This window comes from Hyperolius riggenbachi, chromosome 8 (genome assembly GCF_040937935.1).
Source record: "Hyperolius riggenbachi isolate aHypRig1 chromosome 8, aHypRig1.pri, whole genome shotgun sequence".
Taxonomy (NCBI): domain Eukaryota; kingdom Metazoa; phylum Chordata; class Amphibia; order Anura; family Hyperoliidae; genus Hyperolius; species Hyperolius riggenbachi.
Genome location: NC_090653.1, coordinates 235,973,131 through 235,993,211, shown reverse-complemented (window position 1 = coordinate 235,993,211; position 20,081 = coordinate 235,973,131). Strand labels below are relative to the sequence as shown.

The window sequence follows — 20,081 nt, the reverse complement described above, 5'->3', positions numbered from 1 at the left end:
TGTGCAGAGCTGCGGCGAGGGACATGCTGGGAGCTTGGGGCTGGAGGAAGCCCCGGGTAAGTAGCGCTTATTTTTTTAATTTAGCCTGAAAACCCCTTTAAATATGTATGCCACAAGGGTATATTACTGTTATTTTTGCAAATAAGGTCTTGTAATCATCGATGGTGTAGAATGAGAAATAAAAATACACAAAACAGAAAAAAGGTACCTTTATTTCCAAATACAATATTGTCACCATACATTGTGCTAGGAACAATGTATGGTGCTAATAAAAATGTATAACAAGGATGGATAAGCAAATACAATTTGTGGGTTTAACTTATACTTAGCACTGTTTATTGTACAGCTATAATGGATGTAAATGGAGAAATAGTGTGTTTTTTCTATTTTTTACCTTAATTTTGCTTTAAAATTCATAGAAAAGGTATTTACTAAACAAAATTTTCACACACTAAAAGTCTAGTTTGTCCTGGAAAAAAAACAACAATATATAGATGATTTAGTTGTGATAAGGAGTAATAAAGTTATTGGCGAATGAATGGGAGCAGTGCTGATATGTGAAAATTGCTCTTGTCCTGAAGTGGTTAAGGGTACATACATACATCCAATTTTGATTAGCTAATTTTATCACTTTCATCTAGAATGAGGGCCAGCTAAACATATTGTGTAGGTAAGCATACTTTGCTCATCTTCTGCAAACATCTATATGAATCAGTGATTAGCAGCTTGCAATCAGTGTTGTATCTAGCATCCCGCAGGGCATTGCTCTCCTCAGCACAGTGTCTGTATGTAGAATTCTGCACATGTGTTGTGTCCCTGCCTCAGGGAAGAGGGCGGGAACAACCAGACTGCTAATGTTTTCCCATGGAACTGCTCAACAAGCCACTGCTTGTCAAACTCTAGCCTCAGTAGCTATGGCAATGGGGAGTGGTTATGGAGAGGGATTCCCTTAATAGACTGAAGTTCTCTGCTGCATCCCAGAGTGACACCCACAGCATTCCTAGAGCAGATGAGAAGTGACCAGTGACCTTTCCTCAATTACCTGCCAATTCCAACATGAATGCGTTACCCTCTGCCCTACCCCTTAACCCATCACCTCCCAGTCTCCTGCTAGAGCTACCTCTCTTCTGTACAGGAATCCACATTTACCTCTCAGCTTCCCAGGATGGGAAAGAGTGTCGCCTTTTATTGTAAAAATATTTGGGAAAATGACACACCCTGTCCCAGGTACGTAATAAAAGGGCGCCTGGAAATTTTGGTGCCCAGGAAAGTCGATAGTAAAATATTGGTAAATTTACTGATATTCTGCTATTAAAGTGCAGAGATGCATTGTAAAATATTGTTATTAAATAGCAATATTTTACTACAGCTAAACCTAATCCTACACTCACACAGAAACCTCCCCCTGACGCCTAACCACACCCCCGCAAAACCACCCTACCTGACGCCTAACCTTAAAGTGAACTAAAGTGGACTAAAAATCGACTCAGCAGCACTGAAAAGGCCTGGTGTTTCTTTAACAGTTTCACAGCATCAGAACTTTGTTTCTCTTATCCAAGCCTCATTTTTAGCTGCACAGAAGAAAACTGCCCGGGCTTTTTTCCCCTGATGCTGTGCAAAGCATGATGGGATTTCTGATGTTGTTGCTCTCGTTCTGCTGTTTTGGTGCAAATTTTTTTTTTTACATTGTGAATTTGACATTTGAAGCCTAGCGTGTGCAGCTGGGAGGGGTTACCAGGACACAGGACAGTTGGAACTGTGTCTCCTGCTCCTTGTCACCTCCTTTCAACCAAAAAGATGGCTGCCCCCATGACAAAGATGGCAGCCCCCATGAATCACAAACATTTGCCTGTTCTTTTAAAACAGGGTGAGTAAAAAATTATATTACCTATCTATTCTACTTAACATAACTAATGTAACTTAATGACAGTATGTTTGTTTAGCCTGAAGTTCCCCTTTAACCAACCCCCTCGCCAAACCCTAATTCCAGAACACCCCCCCCCCCCCCATCTTAACCACCCACTCCCCAGCCAATCGCCGCAATCACCACAGCACTTTCTTCACCTGTTCCAATGCTGTGGCTCGCCCACCCTGGCGATCCAGTGTCCTCCAATCTGTGCAGATGTCTTGGAGGTAATGTGGCAGCCATGATGACATCATTGTGCCAACACGCCTCAGTCTCATTCAGCCTAAAGGTGGCCACTAACGATACAATTTGCCGAACGATCGTTTACAAATGATTCTTCATATGAATGATCAGAAATGATCGTTTGGGACCACTAATGGACAAAAATCTCCTAACCAATCCGATCAGATAAATGAAATTGATCTGAAAATCAGATCAATTTCATTAAACTGATCAAATTGGTTTGATTTTTGCCCATTAGTGGTCCCAACAAGAGGTACTAGAAATCTGACAGAACCGGTTTTGGACTAGCCCATCTGCTCATGGGGGATTCTCTGGGCTTTCTTTATTTTTAAAAGCACTTATGGCCCGTACTCACGGGCTGCAAATGTTGCCTGTCGCCAGCACACGTGAGCGTGTGGGCGACAGGCCGGCGACAGCTCCTTGCCAGGTCCCTCCGCGTACACACGCGGAAGAGGGACCAGCGGCGAGACGGAAGCTGTCGCCGACGTTCCTCCTCCCCCCGCCGGAAGCTCCATTTACCACAATGGAGGTTGCTGTCGCTAGTCCGCGTACTCACGCGGACTAGCGACAGTTGCGGAGGAGGTGCGGCGGCGACTGTCGCCATGCGATTGAAACTTTCAATCGCATGGCGACATGAGCGACGGGCGACCGTTCGGGGTGCGCGCGCGTGCGATGGCCCATACTCACGGGCGACCTGTCGCCGCAACACGCGCGCGCCGCGTGTTGAGGCGACAAAAGTCCCTCGTGAGTATGGGCCATTAGTAAATAGAAGTTGCTCTGTCCAACTGCCATAAAAAAGCGTGCAGTGAGCAGGGAGGCTGGGCACGAGCGCTGTAATAACATCGCAGGAGATTTGGGCGCAGCCGGCGCCACCATAGACTGTAATAGGAATTACGGCTATAGCGGCGCACAGTGAGTAACTTTGGCGGCGTCAAAAGACGGAGCTGAAGTTACTTTTAAAACACTGTAATTTGTCCACCAGCATCCACGTAGCCCTGGAGGGGGAATAGTCATTAACACTGCCGGAACTTGTGCAGCAGCAGGATAATCCATATACCGTCTGTATCCTGTGCCCAAGTCTCCTGGCAGCGATTTCATACGTATGCGGCTAGGCAGCATCTTGGTACAAATCCTTGCAGATAGTGTCTTTATAAAGAATAAAGGCCATGCCAAGGATCTCCCATGAGTAGATGGACTAGTCCAAAACCTGTCTGTTCTGTCAGATTTCTACTACCTACTCTAAGGCCTCTTTCACAGTGGGACGTTAAAGTCGCACGTTATAAAAATGTATAACGCAGACTAACGCAGAGCAATACAAAGTCTGTGTGACATTCACAGTGCACACGTTGCGCTGTGTGTAACGTGTATCAATATTTAGAAAGTGCTGCATGCTGTGTGTTTAGCAATACATTTGCTGCGTTGTGTGTGTTGCACATGCTCAGTAATGTTTTTTTTTTTTATGTAACGCATGCGCCGTTTTTGTTCCATCAGTATGCGATGAAAACGGCGCACCAAGAGACACATAACGCAGTGCAAAATAACGTTTCATAATTTCATAACCTACATGCGCTGCAAAAGGGGCACGCTGTGCGACTTTAACGTCGCAACAAACGCAACGTCCCACTGGGAAAGAGACCTAAGTGACAGCAACATAGCAGAAAAGTAATTTATGGTTCATTTTACTGTGGAAGAAACGTATTTCTCACTTGTATATGTTTATATGTATTAGACATTTTATCATTTTCACAATAGTGGTCCTCTAACATTAACCCCCTCTTGATGCATAACCCTCACCTTTTTATCCTAGCAACTACAGTGAACACTAGACCCCTTTTCCACTGACCAGGTTTTGAAAGTGGATAGCATGTGATTCACCCAAACCTTACCAATCGTAAGGGCACCATTATTATCATTGAATCACAGTGCCCCATTTTCACTGATACAAATACCAAATACCGCCTCTTGCATTTTATTGTGTTTCCGTCAAAGTCAATAGCAGTGTGAGAAAATTGCATACTAAACACGGTGCTATGCAATTAAATATGATTTTTCAATGGTGTATCCTGAGTCTATGAATGTTTAATTCGCCTGATGGATTCTGCATGGCTAATGGTTCACTCATCAGAAGGCTGGTGCACACCAAGAGAGGTTCTGAGCGTTTTTCAAAACACTTTCTGGGGGAAAACCGCTTGGCTAATGTTAGTCAATGGGCTGGTGCACACCAGAGTGGCTCGTTTTTCCCCGAAACGCAAACTCGGGTTCTGCAGCATTTTTGAGATTTCTGAGGCGTTTCTGCCTCAATGTAAAGTATAGGAAAGTGGAAAACCGATCTGAAAAATGCTAGATCAGCGCGGTTTTCCATGCGTTGTTACAGTAGCTGTTCAGATACAGATGTACTGTAACAAAAAATAAAAAAAAACGCTACACAAAAAGCTAGGCATGTTTAGAAAATCTCTCTAAACATGCCTAGAATCGCACTGAAAAACCTCTTCAAAACCACTAGCATTTGCGGATCCGCTAGCTGGTTTTGGTGTGCACCAGCCCTTATATCCTAATTACTGCATCTTGTCCTTTAGCTATGTACACACACTAGACCACCGTTAGCAAATTAACAATCCCTAACGACAATGTGATTAATGAGTGACGTCTCATGACAACACAGCACGTCTAAATTCAATGAAGGCACAATGTCTTCTAATCAGATTTGTAGCGGAAGCTCAGAACTAAGGATCCAGGAGTGCGCAGCTAGCCATAGACAAGGTTTTTGCATAGGGTGATAGTTTATCATCGTCTGATACATGTAGGTACAACCAACACCGATTATCGTCCGAAAGAATCCTTCAGGATGAATTTGTCAACATGAACGATAATCACTGTCTATTGGTGTTTGTTTCGCAACACTGTCTCTCTCCCCCAACGATACTCAGACAACAAGTTGTACCCCGTTCATTTCAGAGAACAACAGTGTACAGAGCTTAAAGTTTCGTACCATGTTGCCAACGATTTTTCCCAAGGCCGATAATTTTTTGCACAAGTGATTGTTTCCACAATCTTGTGATGTGGGTACGTGTGAACAAATAGGTGAATTTGACGCTTTGCGACGTGATAACGATCGTCATGGCGGATCAGATGCTTAAGTTCCCCCGATGACTCACATGCAAAGTGTCACAATCATTTGAACTCTTGTTCGCTCCCGTCGTGTTCCATTGCGTGTTACTGCAACTCGTTCATCAGTTGCTGAGCGTTCCCCAATCCATCGAACGGTGGGTTCGGGGCTTAAAGCTACATACTCACCTACTGACGTCTTGAAGAACCCTGTCGCCGAAGGGATCGTATACCAATCCCTGCTGGGCAACAGAGGAGCCACGCGCTGTGCATACGCATCATCGATGCATATATTGCAATGCAGGGGGACAGAGGGAAGACGAGCATGAGTGACAAAGCGATTTCCGAAGGGAGGAGGAGCAACGACAACAATGCCGTTGTGCGGTGCTTGGCCGTCGCTTAAGATCCACTAGGGCAGATCTTTAGTGATCGTGTACACACCCACCAATATCGAAAAGATCTGTCGTTCATTGGTTGTTTTGCACGATATTGTCATTTGGTGGATATAGACCTTAGACCAGGGGTGTAAAACTCAAATACAAAGTTGGCCAAAATCGTACACTGGGACCTAGTCGCGGGCCAACCTCAATGTCTACTGGCCACCATCCTCCCTTATAAATTTCCCAGGTATCCAATACCCCCCTCCCCCTCTATACAGTTCCCTGGTGGAGTTATGCTGGATCCACACGGTGCGTTCGCGCACTCGATTTCCCGCTCGATTTATTTCCAATATGTCTGATTTGGATTTCGATGGATCGTTAGGTCGATTTGGCATACTTTGCATGCGAATCGACCTAACGATCCATCGAAATCCAAATCGGACATGTTGGAAATAAACAAATCGATAATTCAACTGCGCGAACGCACCCTCTGGATCCAGCATTAGACATGTATGCCTTAAGACAGTGCTTGGGAAAAAATACCTTGTTTGCCACTTGCAACCAGTCATTGCAACATACAACCAGACTGATTTCCCTTTCTAGCAAAAACTGGACAAGGCAAGAGCTGCCAAATATCCAGCAGCACTGTTTATACACAGGAACATACTGTATATAATCCCACAGTCCGGTACTTCCCGCCCTTTTTCAGTAGCATCATGCATTGCTGATCCCCCCCCAGGCTCGGTAGCTTCGCACGGCTGGGTTGGGCTGTCCCCCTGGCATGGCCGATCCATCAGGCAGAGGAGGGAGAGATTTGTAAAGTTGATGTAAAGTTCCCACAACAAACAAGAGCCGCATTCTTGGTGAGTCGCGCACACAGAGGCAGGCAGCCTCCTCTCTCCTTACACGGAGTCACTGGCTGTCCACACCCCGCTCCCAGCCCACAGCGCTGCCTATCCCGCCCAGTGACAGCTCCCCACAGCGCCTGCTGCCCATCGCTCTGCTACTACTCACACCCGTCTGTGCCAGCATGTCGGACTCGGCCACCGAGCAGAATGCCAGCTGCATGAGCCGAACCAAAGCCTATGTGCGGACCAGGAAAGGGATCATCCTGGCAGCAGAAATCGTAAGACTGGCAGCAGCGCCCACCCCTCTTCTCTGGCATCTGTATCTGTTTCCTTACCTGCCATGTTACCCCGATAACTTGTCTGCTACCCTCATCTGCCAAGAATGGCAGCAGTGCCCAGCCCGTACCCACTTCTCTGGCACTCTGCTTCTTTCTTTATAGAAATTGTAAGGTTGGCAGCAGCCAGTGCCCACCCAGCACCCCATCGTTGGCACGCTCTACCTTTCTTTACAGAAAATCTAAGGTTGGCAGCAGTGCCCACCCTGCACCCCCTCTCTGGCACTCTATAGCGTTCTATAAAAACATTGTAAGGTTGGCAGCAGCCAGTGCCCACCCTGCACCCCTTCTCTGGCACTCTATAGCGTTCTATACAGACATTGTAGGGTTGGCAGCAGCCAGTGCCCACCCTGCACCCCTTCTCTGGCACTCTATAGCGTTCTATACAGACATTGTAAGGTTGGCAGCAGTCAGTGCCCACCCTGCATTTCTTCTTTGGCAGTCTGTACCCTTTACAGAAATTGCAAGGTTGACAGCAGTGCCCACCCTGCACCCCCTTTCTGGCACTCTCTTCTCTTTTTTACAGAAAGGCAGCAGTGCCCACCTTGCACCCCCTCTCTGGCACTCTTATCTTTACCTGCCAAGTTCCTCATGCAACTTGTCTGCTACTTGTATCTGTCATTCCATTTGTTATATCTGGCATTGTGACTGCAGGGCACTCATTTTGCCATTTTTCTTCCCTGCTATTTTAGTTTTTCTACCATGTGCACATCCCTTTTTCCTGCTTGACTCACACACTATTTTTTTCTTTTTTTTTATGACCAGCGGTTGGGAGTTGCATCATGGAAGGGTGGGAAATGTCAGGCAGGCAGCTTTTTGAATGGAGGCAAATAAAATTCTCCAGAGAGTCAAGTGATAGGACTAGCGCCAAACTGTGTACACAGACTGGGCTGGGTGAGGAGTCAGCTACCTGATTGATGGGACAGATGTAGACCTGGGTGTTCACCAGCTGCTGCAGGGAAAAGGAGGATATTCTGGCCACGCTGTTTGTTTTTCATGTAAATTTAGCGGGCCCTTGTAAAGTATAGTACACATGCTAGCTAAAAGTCGCATGCGCATATGTTGTGTGAAATGTCACTTTCCGCATGTGCGTGGAGTTTTTGAACAACAAATCATTTGGAATATTGCTGTGTGTGGACAAAATATGTTGTTTCTTTTTGCCGGGAAATGTCGTTTGACCAACGTTGGTCATTTGTGTGTGTCCGATTTTATTTAGTGTGTATCCAGTAGGACATTACATTTTGTGTACCTTTTGCCGATCTTTATGCAAATTTTACTCCAAATTTTAGTTGCATGGGAAATGGATGCGTGATCGCAAAAATCTGCAGCATGCAATCATATTTTTTCTGTATGAAAGTTTGCATTCCAAGAAAAGGTGAACACCGCTGCACCCCACAGGAATCCATGACAGTGCTCGACCTGGTTAGCTCCACCAAAATGTCATAACAGGAAAAGGAAGGGTCCGCACTCATCTTGTAGATTCACTCCTTTATTATAGACCTTTCCAAATAACAGACATCAGACATCACGCAGCTGACATGTTTCGGACGGTCAGTCCTTAATCATACCTAGTGTTAGAATGGCAAAGTGGACACATAAATAGAAGTGTCCATGCATAAAGACCGCCTACATATCCACCCCAAGGGGGAGTGGCTATGTTGAAGTGAGCAGGTACAGAAAATGTTCCCGCCCGCTCATTCCAATTCACACAAATTTAATACCAAAATACAAATATAAAATGTACAAAATATGCAATAATAAAATACTAAGGAACAACATGATTTACAACCATAGATTATAACCGGCCAAAACAAGCGAAAAGAGAGACCACCCCAGTGTGATGAGGGTATACAAGGCAGAAATGGAAAACTTGAATGGGTAAGGGAAGGGGGGGGGGGAAACGGGAGGAAGAACCATGACAGAGGGGAAAGAAAAAAGTCAAGGGAAAAATGGAGGCCCCGGAACCTGTATAGATCACGTAATAAGTGCCAGATCCCACCTGGTATTCATTCAGACCCTGAGGGATTCTGGTATTTAGATGGAACATCCACATGGCCTCCCTCCGCAATAGTCTCTTATACAGATCACCCCCCCTTCTAGATGGAACAATCCTCTCGATTGCATGAAATGAGAAGGTTGTCATGTCCCCCCCCCCCATGTACATCACGGAAGTGTCTCGCCACATTACTAATGTTGGTGATTTGGCAGCTGGCCCCCAAATAATGCTCCGCAATTCTCTGTCTCAATGGCCGAGTGGTGCACCCTACATATTGCAGGGAGCACGCTCCTCAGGTATAAGGTAAACTGTACTTGGTGCCACAATTAATACATTGTTTTATCGTAAAACCACGGCCATTAGAGAGAGAGACAGCTTCCCTGGATCTACAGTGGACGCGGCAATATTTACATGTTGGGGTACCACATCTACAAGAGCCCACTACAGGCGGCCACGTACCAGACACGGACCCAGAATTGAACTTGGAGATAGTATCTGACCTAAGGTGGGGGCATGTCTGCTGGCAAACCTGATGCCATTTTTTACAAACCCCCGAAAGGCCAGTAGCAGCTTCCAAAACTGGGAGATATTTAGTAAGAATGTCTGTTACCTGTTTTAATTCAGCTGAATAAGTGGTGACAAATGTAGGTTTATAGGGTCCAGGATCCCGTGATCTGGAAGAATGGACTAAATCTGTCCTGGGCCTCTTTGCTGCTCTAGACCTCCCCCTCCCCATTCTAACGCCAGCTATGATTAAGGACTGACAGTCCGAAACATGTCAGCTGCATGATGTCTGATGTCTGTTATTTGGAAATGTCTATAATAAAGGAGTGAATCTACAAAATAAGTGCGGACCCTTCCTTTTCCTGTTATGAAGTTTGCATTCAACGGAAATTACTCCATTGACATCCATTGGTTTCTTTTTTAATTTGAAAATTCACATTGCCAATTCAAACTTAGTGGAAAGGGGTCCTAACTCCTTTTTTGCCTCCACACTTGAGGCAAAAAAAACAATGTTTTCTGGATTGGAGATCAGTGCCGGAACAGACACTTAAACGGATCTTATGTTATGTATAGGAACCATTTGCATTTGTCCGCTTTTCATTCCACTACGCACAGCGCAGTGCAAAGTCCCGACATTGCATGCTTTTTTCCAGGTAAGCGGATGCGTTTCCCATAGAAGCCTATGGTGGAAATGCATCTGCTCCGGACCCCAAACGTACCCCGACAGACCACCGCCTCAGATCTTGTCTGCTCCGGCTGGCCGTTTGCGATCCGGCCCCAGATTGGCCGGAGCCGATAGTCGTTTGCTTTGAATCATGCATTACATATAAGAGCGCATACAGCTAGTACATACAAGCAGACTTACAGTCAACGCTATAGACAATCGATTGTATTGAGCTATTTCGTAGATTGATTGAATGGAAATGGCAGATTAACTTTTTTTGTGTGTGTAAAATGGCTCTGCTGTAATATTTTTGTTCCCAAGCAAGGTCTAGCTCCTAGGTTCTCAACGTGCGGTACGCGTACCCCAGGGAGTACGTCTGATGGTTCCAGGGGGTACTCAGGCTTGATATACTTAATCAAGAATAACAAACTTAGAGTTTTAGAAAATGATAAATCTTATTTAAACAAATATATTTATCAAGGGGTACTTGTGATAATGTTTACTATGCTAGGGGGTACTTGGTGAGTACAGGGTTTTAAAAGGGGTACATACCAATAAAATGTTGAGAAACACTGCTCTAGCTGGTTCTTTGCACCTGTCACATTATATCACATCTGTATACACAATCAATACTCACTGGTGTGTCTGATCAGTCAGCAACCAGTAAATAAAAGTTTGTCAGTTGTTTCTAGTTGGCCTGCAGAAGGGTTGACTTCTTATGCTGAATACACACCATGCGTTTCCGCGTCGAATGCGTCCGTCGATATGCATAGATTTGATTATTTCCGAGCATTTCCGAACGCATTTCGATGATTTTTAGGTTGATTGCCATGTAAAGTATGGCAAATCGACCTAACAATCCATCGAAACATGAATCGGACATGTCGGAAATTATCGAATCGATGCATATCGACGGACGCAACGAACGCGGAAACGCATGGTGTGTATCCAGGCAGTTTGATGATTTGATTTGATCATTCTCCAGATTGAAAATCAATATCTTCCAGTGTGTACTGGGCCTTGCACGGATAAAGGCAACCTAAAGTGTGATGTATATGGAGGCTGCCATATTTATTACCTTTTAAGCAGTACCAGGCCTTGTTCACATTATAAATCGACAGCACTATCGCAAGCACTGAGCAATTTATACAGAGTTTTTCAAAAAGCTTTTCCCTGCGCTTTGTGTTTTGAAAAGCGCTTTTCTAAGCGTTAGTTTATACACTTCCTGATGTCAGGCAGGAAGTGAACTCTTTAACCTGGAAATGAATAAATACAATGTAATTATTCTTAAAAATATTTTGAAAATTGCATTTCAAAGCGCTTTTTCAAGCTCTTTGCGATTCCCCTATACCTCCCATTGAGCAAAAACGTTCAGAAAATGGTACATGTAGCATGTTTGCCATTTTAATAAAATCGAAACGTGCACATGTGAACACTCTCACAGGAAATCATTGCACAAACGCTTTTAGGGCGATGTCTAAAATCGCCAGCGCTTAAAAAAAAATCAGTAACGCTCACAGTGTAAACAAGCCATAAGGCTTGAGCCACACTGTTGAGGTGCGTCAGAGAGTGAATCTCAAAACCGCTCTGGCAAAGCGCATAGAAAAGCGCGTTTTCAAAAAACAGCGGGCAGTGGAGCGCCGGGAGGGGGGGAAACGGCACAAAAACCGCAAAATGCTTCAGTGTCCTCCCCAGAATTTTTGTTTTCCAGCCGGGTGGCATAAAAAAGTAGACGGGTGGCATAAAAAAGTAGACGGGTGGGACAAGATGAGAGGATGCAGGGCCAGTGCTTCTGTGAACAAATCTGCTTACAGAATAGGAGGAGGTGAGCCGATGACAGCCGGGTGCTCACTAAAACTAGCTGGGTGGAGCCCCCAGTTAAAAGGGCCTGGGGAGAACACTGCGCTTGCGTTTACGTTTTTAGGTGTGAATGAGGCCTTAGCCATGGACCCTGAGCAAGCATGCAGCAGATCAGGGGTTTCTGACATATTTGTCAGATCATGACAAAATTAGTTGCATGCTTGTTTCGGGCATGGGATTCAGACACTACTGTAGCCAAATAGACCAGTAGGGCTGCCAGGCAACTGGTATTTAAAATGAAATAAATATGGCAGCTTCTATATTTTTCTCACTTCAGGTTCCCTTTAAGGTGGCCACTCACAATCATGTTTAATTTTACCAAATCTGTGATGTGGAAAGGTAAATTGACTAAATATAGTATAAAATTATACTTTTGGTTATTTTACCTATTGTACAGGTGTGGTGAGATTGTACAAAGAAGTTTGTATGAATAGTGGCCAACTTTGAACGCTCACCCAGTCAGGCAAAGGATTGAAATCTCCATGATCAAGAATTGAGTAGTAATCACTTTGCCACATTCAGTATAAAATCTTGTTGAAAATGTGACTACCACTTCCTTTGTAGCATTTGATGCAGTACAAAGCAGTGGCCCAGGACGCCCATCTGATCAGATGGATAAGAACGTTGTTTCCTGGTGGATTCTTGAAAGGTATTTCAGTCAAGATCAGCTTGAGTAAGATCTTAGGCCTCTTTCAGATGGGAGGCTGAACTGCATGCTTGCCTGCCAGCTCAGCAGCATCCTGTCTGTAGCCCATAAGCACCATTCCGGGTGCAATTTAAAGGGAACTTAAATTAAATCGAAAAAAAAAAAAGGTTTCACTTACCAGGGGCTTCTATCAGTTCCCTACAGCCGCCCTGTGCCCACGTTGTCACCGATTGAGTCTCCGGTCCCCCGCTGCCACTTAGTTTCATTCTTGCTGATTCAGGCGGGTGGATGACCAATGCGCCTGCACACATCCTCGTTCACGCTTGGTTTGCACATGCGCAGGACGCTCCCGGCAGCAGAAGCGTGATCGAGGACAGGCGCTGCGAGGGCAGCGCAGGCGCAGTAGCCATCAACTGGCCAGTTGGCAAAAATTATACTAAGTGGCAGCGGGGGATCGGAGGTTTGGTGAGTGATGGTACGGGCACAGGGAGGCTGCAGGGGGCTGGTAGAAGCACCATGTAAGTGAAACTTTCTTCCCTATAAATGCAGCTAAATGTCAGTGGTTGTAACACCACACATATCAGCACTTGACATGCGGTGTCGTTGTCCGGTGGCAGAGATCCGCAACACATTGCATCTGATCATGGCTGCGACTGCGCTCAGAGGTGACCCCATGGGGGGACCGCCTGTCTAGCGCTAACAAGCACTCGGCCAGTGCAGGAGAGCAGCTGACAGGATTCACCACCTATCAGCTGCCCATCTGAAAGAGGTTTAAGTTCTTTATTACAGTAGAATCTTACAGTAAACGTACCGGAAAACGTAGTTTACTATATCAAAAATTGCCATACCCAGGCACACAAAGTATACTATAATATCTTAATTCCGTCAATAATTGGGAGTAATTTGTTCTTTTCAATGCTTCAGCAAGCGAGCACAGACAATGTCTAACCTAGATCAAAATGCACAGTGCTCAATATGCAGGGATTTGCTTGCAAAAATCACGCAACATCTTGCAGATGAAGCATAGGTGTCACCAGTAGATGCAGATACAGTACTGATAGTGTGCGCCTCTGTCCATAGTTCTGTGCATGATAGTGTAGTGTTGCAGCCATGCACAAGCATGTCATAGATGACAGGCAATTCCCTCAGTAATAAGGAAGCAGCTTACACTGGAAGCTTAGGTCTCACTGGCTGGTGCTTTTGATGTAATCCACGCAGGCCCAGATTAGTATACAGATAGCGTGTAGGCTATAAGTGACTGACAGCCGGCCCACTGACGGACATATGATGCATCTGCCCGCCCACTTACCACTATAGCTGTAGACCGAATACCGCAGGGGCCAAAAAATAGGTTTACTTTAACAGAATCTCTATTATATCAGGCTTCGTACAGCATTTGAAAAGCAAAGTTGCAGCAATTCCATGCTTTTCCTTGAAGCGCAAACACTTAAAAAATCACCTTGGTTATTAGCCTAGCGCTTCCAGAATCGCGGGCGATTCACATGGCTAAAACCTCTTCTGTGTGTCCCAGTAAGCTGTACGAGAACCTCTTCTGTGTGTCCCAGTAAGCTGTACGAGAACCTCTTCTGTGTGTCCCAGTAAGCTGTACGAGAACCTCTTCTGTGTGTCCCAGTAAGCTGTATGAAGAGAGTTCAAGAGGTTAACAGCAGAGAGGTAAAAGGAGTTTCTATGCCTCAAAGTTCCGGTGGAGATGGCCGAAACCTGCAGCCTGATGGGGGCCAATTGAAGAAGTGGTGGCTGGGGAGTGAGGGGTCGTTGGCGATCCTCAGTGCTCTGGAGCGCAGTCTGGCGTTGTGGAGGAGGTTGAATGAGGGGAGCACTCCGTCGATCTAATAACCCTCTGAGGTTTGGATTTGTCTTTGGTGTGTGTAATGGTGTCTCTGGAAGTGTAATGGTTAAGGGCTCTGCCTCTGACACAGGAGACCAGGGTTTGAATCCTGGCTCTGCCTGTTCAGTAAGCCTGCATCTATTCAGTTGGAGATCTTGGGCAAGTCTCCTTAACACTGCTACTGCCTATAGAGCGTGCCCTAGTGGCTCTGGCGCTTTGAGTCCGCCAGGAGAAAAGCGCGATATAAATGTTCTGTGTTTGTTTGGTGGTAGAGCCAGCGGACGAGACTAATTTATTGGATTGTTGTAGATAAATTTATTTGTGGTGTCGTGAATTTGAACTCAGATCCCCCCAGTTTAACCCAAACTGTGGTTCTTCAACTGCTGCAGCAGTGCCATGATCCGAGACATGCTGGTATTTGTAGTTCTGCACCACAGCTTAAAGGTGTTGACGGGAAGCACACAGGCTGACATTGTGTAAAATCTGATACCGTTTGATGAATTGCTTGTGAAGCAATAGGAATGATTGCAGTGTTTGGAGACAGTGAGCGTCTAGCGGGTTATTTTGCAGCAGGTAGGAATCATGCTGGGCAGTCGGTGGATTGAGACAGATGGTTCCAATGCACGTGGTCACGCGCTGACTGCATTTATTCCAGCAGAATGGAAACAACAGACATTGATCTAAATATTCACAAATGTTCAAAGCACACAGAATGGTAATCAACATCTGTTCACTGGCGGAGGAGCGTAAAGTATGGCTTGCTTTATATGGTATAGGTACTTGGTATTGTATGAGTACTTGGTATTGTATGAGTACTTGATATTGTATGGGCACTTGATATTGTATGGGTACTTGGTAGTGTATGGGTAGTTGGTATTGTATGGGTACTTGGTATTGTATGGGTACTTGGTATTGTATGGGCACTTGGTATTGTATGGGTACTTGGTAGTGTATGGGTACTTGGTATTTTATGGGTACTTGATATTGTATGGGCACTTGGTATTGTATGGGCACTTGGTAGTGTATGGGTACTTGGTAGTGTATGGGTACTTGGTATTGTATGGGTACTTGATATTGTATGGGCACTTGGTATTGTATGGGCACTTGGTATTGTATGAGTACTTGGTATTGTATGGGTACTTGATATTGTATGGGCACTTGGTATTGTATGGGCACTTGCTATTGTATGGGCACTTGATATTGTATGGGCACTTGGTATTGTATGGGCACTTGGTAGTGTATGGGCACTTGGTATTGTATGGGTACTTGATATTGTATGGGCACTTGGTATTGTATGGGTACTTGGTAGTGTATGGGTACTTGGTATTGTATGGGTACTTGATATTGTATGGGCACTTGGCATTGTATGGGTACTTGGTAGTGTATGGGTACTTGGTATTGTATGGGTACTTGATATTGTATGGGCACTTGCTATTGTATGGGTACTTGGTATTGTATGGGCACTTGGTAGTGTATGGGTACTTGGTAGTGTATGGGTACTTGGTATTGTATGGGTACTTGATATTGTATGGGCACTTAGTATTGTATGAGTACTTGACAGGGCTTTGGAGTCGAGGAGTCGGAGTCGGGGCAATTTTGGGCACTCGGAGTTGGAGTCGGAGTCGTTGATTTCATAAACTGAGGAGTCGGAGTCGGATAATTTTTGTACAAAATCCACAGCCCTGTTAAGTATTAGACTAAGGAGTCGGAGTCTGAGCTATTTTGGGTACCCGGAGTTGGAGTCTTGGTTTCATGAACCAAGGAGTCGGAGTTGGAGTCGGAAGATTTTTGTACCGACTCCACAGCCCTGGTACTTGATATTGTATGGGCACTTGGTATTGTATGGGTACTTGATATTGTATGGGCACTTGGTATTGTATGAGTACTTGTTATTGTATGGGTACTTGGTATTGTATGGGCACTTGGTATTGTATGGGTACTTGGTATTGTATGGGTACTTGGTATTGTATGGGCACTTGGTATTGTATGGGTACTTGATATTGTATGGGCACTTGGTATTGTATGGGCACTTGGTATTGCATGGGTACTTGGTATTGTATCCCATGTCAAGCAATAATTATGGGCAGTACTGTACATGGGCAGTGACATGTTCAAGCATAGAGTGCATACTGTTTCCAAAGCGTTCCATCCAGTGGTGTGTCCTGCGCTGAGAGCGGGCGAGCTTGATAGGTCTGGCTAGCCTAAGGGCCTGTTTCCACTAGATGCAAATTTTGATTGCGTTTTTTCCCGCAATAGCTCTGCAACCAATGCATATCAGTAATTTCCATTGAATGTTGAGCCATTGCGGAGCAATACAATGCGCATCAGGGAAAAATATGGCTTGTATGCTGCAGATTTCTGCAACATGCATCCGATTCCCCTGCAGTGTAGTGTACACAGCCGTATCAGGACTTCCACGTTGTCCCGGGAGACGAGATGTGGAAAGCTGGATGCAGAAGAAATCCGGCTACTGGAAATGTGCCCTAAGACCCAGTTCACAGAGTAAAAAATGGTCCGTAACGGAAAGGACCATAATGGAGGTTAATGAATGAAGTACACATTTTTCTGTTAGATTTACCTGCCAGATCGATTTTTTGCAACATGTCCGATCTTAACCTCTAGCCAACCGCGTCACGCCGATGGGCATGGCCCCGGCGGCAGCCCCAGGACCGCCTAACGTCGATCTACAGCAGCGCTGTACTTGGGACAGCTGTGTGACACGGCTGTCCCCTCCTGAGCCACAGAGGTGATCGGCTGTCATAGGCTGAACCCTATGACAGCTGATCACGGGGATTGGCTGGCAGAGGGAGGGAGGGGGGTTATACAATTGAATAAAGAAAAAACACACTTTTTATATAAAAAAAAACATAAATAAACAAACACAAACAAACATCTGGGGGGCGATCAGACCCCACCAACAGAGAGCTCTGTTGGTGGACCCCACCAACAGAGAGCTCTGTTGGTGGGGAGAAAAGGGGGGGGGGATCACTTGTGTGCTGTGTCGTGTGGCCCTGCAGCTTGGCCTTAAAGCTGCAGTGGCCAATTTAATGAAAAATTGCCTGGTCTTTAGGGGGGTTTAACACTGCAGTCCTCAAGTGGTTAATTTATATCAATTTTCCAATCGATTTCCATAGAAGTACACTGAAATCGATTGGAAAATTGATCGAAATTAAGATCGGAAAAAATTGGTCTGGCAGGTAAATCTAACAGAAAATTGTATCGCGTGTACCTAGCATCAGAAGTTGATCCACAGATCAGTTTTTAAACAGATCAATTTTCCATCTGTACCAGTGTAAACTGGGCCTCACTCTTAACATTTGAGCAGCAGGTTCTAAAACAATTGTATTCCTGATTCCAGTGTGAAAGTAAGCCACATGGCTGTGTGTGGTCGTACAGCACAGGACAACAATGTACATACAAGGAAGAGTTGTTGGGGTAATGATTAACTCCAGAGACCCTCAGATAGCTTTATCTCCCACTTAATCTAATCTCACCATAAGACCCCTGATTAGCTTACCCCTTCCTTCACCCCTGACCTATCCCTATTCCTAGCCTCCTCTGAGGACTGTTACCCATCAGTGACAAGGACTCAATTCCTCCAGCAACAGTTTGAGGCAACAATAGCCTGCAGGCTTGTAATGGGTTCTGTTGCTATGGAGGGGAAGGGGGGCCCTACAGAGAGGTGGATAAGGGCCGGTTTCCACTAGTCAGCACTTGTAGTGATGGGAGCACACACCCAGATCGTCTAGCCATACACGGCTAGGGATTCAGGTGCAGCATGCTGTCCAGAATCACACAGTGCTATTCCCGGGGGCAGACAATGGTAAGTAAAGGCAGCGTTCGCCCGTCTTACCTGCGGGGAAGGGAACGCTGCCGATACCCCGCAGATTTGGGCCGCATTCTGCCCTAGTGGAAACTGACCCTAATAGAACAGTGTCCTTGGCTTGCACTCAGCCAAGCGGACCCACCAGGCTTATCGCTCACCGAGGGAGATCAGGGACCGCTGCACACAGAAGAGATCCATCTCTTAAAGCAAACATTTCAAATTAATACCACATTATATGCATCTTATAGTAACGAACAGACCTATCCCACATAGCTGATTTCTGGGAACTGTCTTCTTAGTGGTGATGTCTGCACTATGTGCACAACAGGGAGAATTAACAGCAGTATTTAGCCCACTGTGCATTGTCCTCTAAGCATGGAAGGGTCATGTACGTCCTGATATGCCCAACTGATCGATCCCTCCCTAATTGGAATTCTATCGGATACTGATCGATTCATACAGTACATAGCAAACGCATCTTTTAGAAAGAAACCTGACGGGCATTGATTGTACTGCAAGGGCAGTACTGATCAATGCAGTGCAACACAATCTGGCCAACTATCCACCATCACTAGCCGGTTCACACGGGCGTCTCTCGGCGGCTCATTTTGTTGCACCCAAATGCTTTTCTGTTACTGTTTGTCTCATCTGGTGTGGTTACCTTTAGCCATAGACCCTGAACAAGCATGCAGATTAGATCACACATACAGTAAATCTGACAAGAGTAGCTACACGCTTGTTTCAGGTGTGTGGTTCAGACATTACTGATTCCAGAGTGGTGAGCAGGACTTCCAGGCAACTGGTATTGTTTAACCCATTACCAGCTTTAAACAAAATGTTTCGTTTGAAGACTGCTGTGCATTCTATACCTCTGCTGTTAAATCTCTCCACTGCAGCCAAACGAGTGGAGACCAGGGAGCAGTTATAGTTACCTGTTCCGGACGGCTTCTTCTCTTTCTCTACTGGAAGCTCTGAACTTCCGTCAGCTCTTCTGGGTTCCGATCACATCTGATCACATGATATGACTGACATATGATCGGGATCCATTAGACCATGTCAGGGTTGCAGCACCACCTGCTGGTGGAGGAGGGGTGATGGAAGAGACCCTTCCACTCCTGGGTGGCACTGTAATGCTGACATGGTCTCCTGGATCCCGATCACATGTTATATCATGTGATCGGAAGGCGAGAAAACCTGCCAGGGCTACATTGCTGCCACGGTGGAGGAAGAAGAAGCCAATCCTGCCGTCCGGACATGTAACTATAAAAACTCTTCCACCCACTCTGTATACCCTGCCAAGCTGGGGAAGGCACACTTCCCCAACAGCAGGAAAAATTCGGCCCTGCCGACAAATAAAGAGGAAGATCACCGGGGCAGTTGGACATGGGGCAGAGGCCGGACATGCGGGGGCAGAGGACGATAACGAGGGCAGTTGGACAAGCGGGGGCAGAGGACGATCACCGGGGCAGTTGGACATGGGGCAGAGGCTGGACATGCGGGGGCAGAGGACGATCACCGGGGCAATTGGACATGGGGCAGAGTCAGTCTGGACATGCGGGGGCAGAGGACGATCACCAGGGCAGTTGGACTTGCGGGGGCAGAGGACAATCGCCAGGGCAGTTGGACTTGCGGGGGCAGAGGACGATCATCGGGGCAGTTGGACATGGGGCAGAGGCTGGACATGCGGGGGCAGAGGACGATCACCAGGGCAGTTGGACATGAACAGTGCATGTTTGTAAATGTTACTGTACACTGTGAATTTTGTGCTAAAGTTTGATTTGAAGAAAATCGCGAATCGAATTCAAATTGCAATTTTTTGACAGAAAAATGACATTTCAAACTTTTCCTAAAATCGTACAGCCCTAGACTCTACCTCCAGCTCATGGTAAATAGTGCGTGTCCGTTTCACCTCATAATGA

General features: G+C 45.8%; 1 protein-coding gene across 5 annotated transcripts in view; it reads left to right on the top strand.

Moving 5' to 3' along the window:
- The window catches only part of PLP2 (proteolipid protein 2), a 138,803-nt gene that overhangs the window by 58,644 nt on the left and 60,078 nt on the right, over window positions 1–20,081 (top strand). The window contains exon 1 of one of the 5 annotated variants that reach the window (XM_068248372.1): window positions 6,571–6,760. The exons of the other annotated variants lie outside the window; for them this stretch is intronic. Coding sequence (XP_068104473.1) covers window positions 6,665–6,760 — 96 coding nt within the window. The 5' untranslated portion in view covers window positions 6,571–6,664. Of the gene's footprint in view, window positions 1–6,570; window positions 6,761–20,081 lie in introns of those variants that run through there. 5 annotated transcript variants of the gene reach the window in all.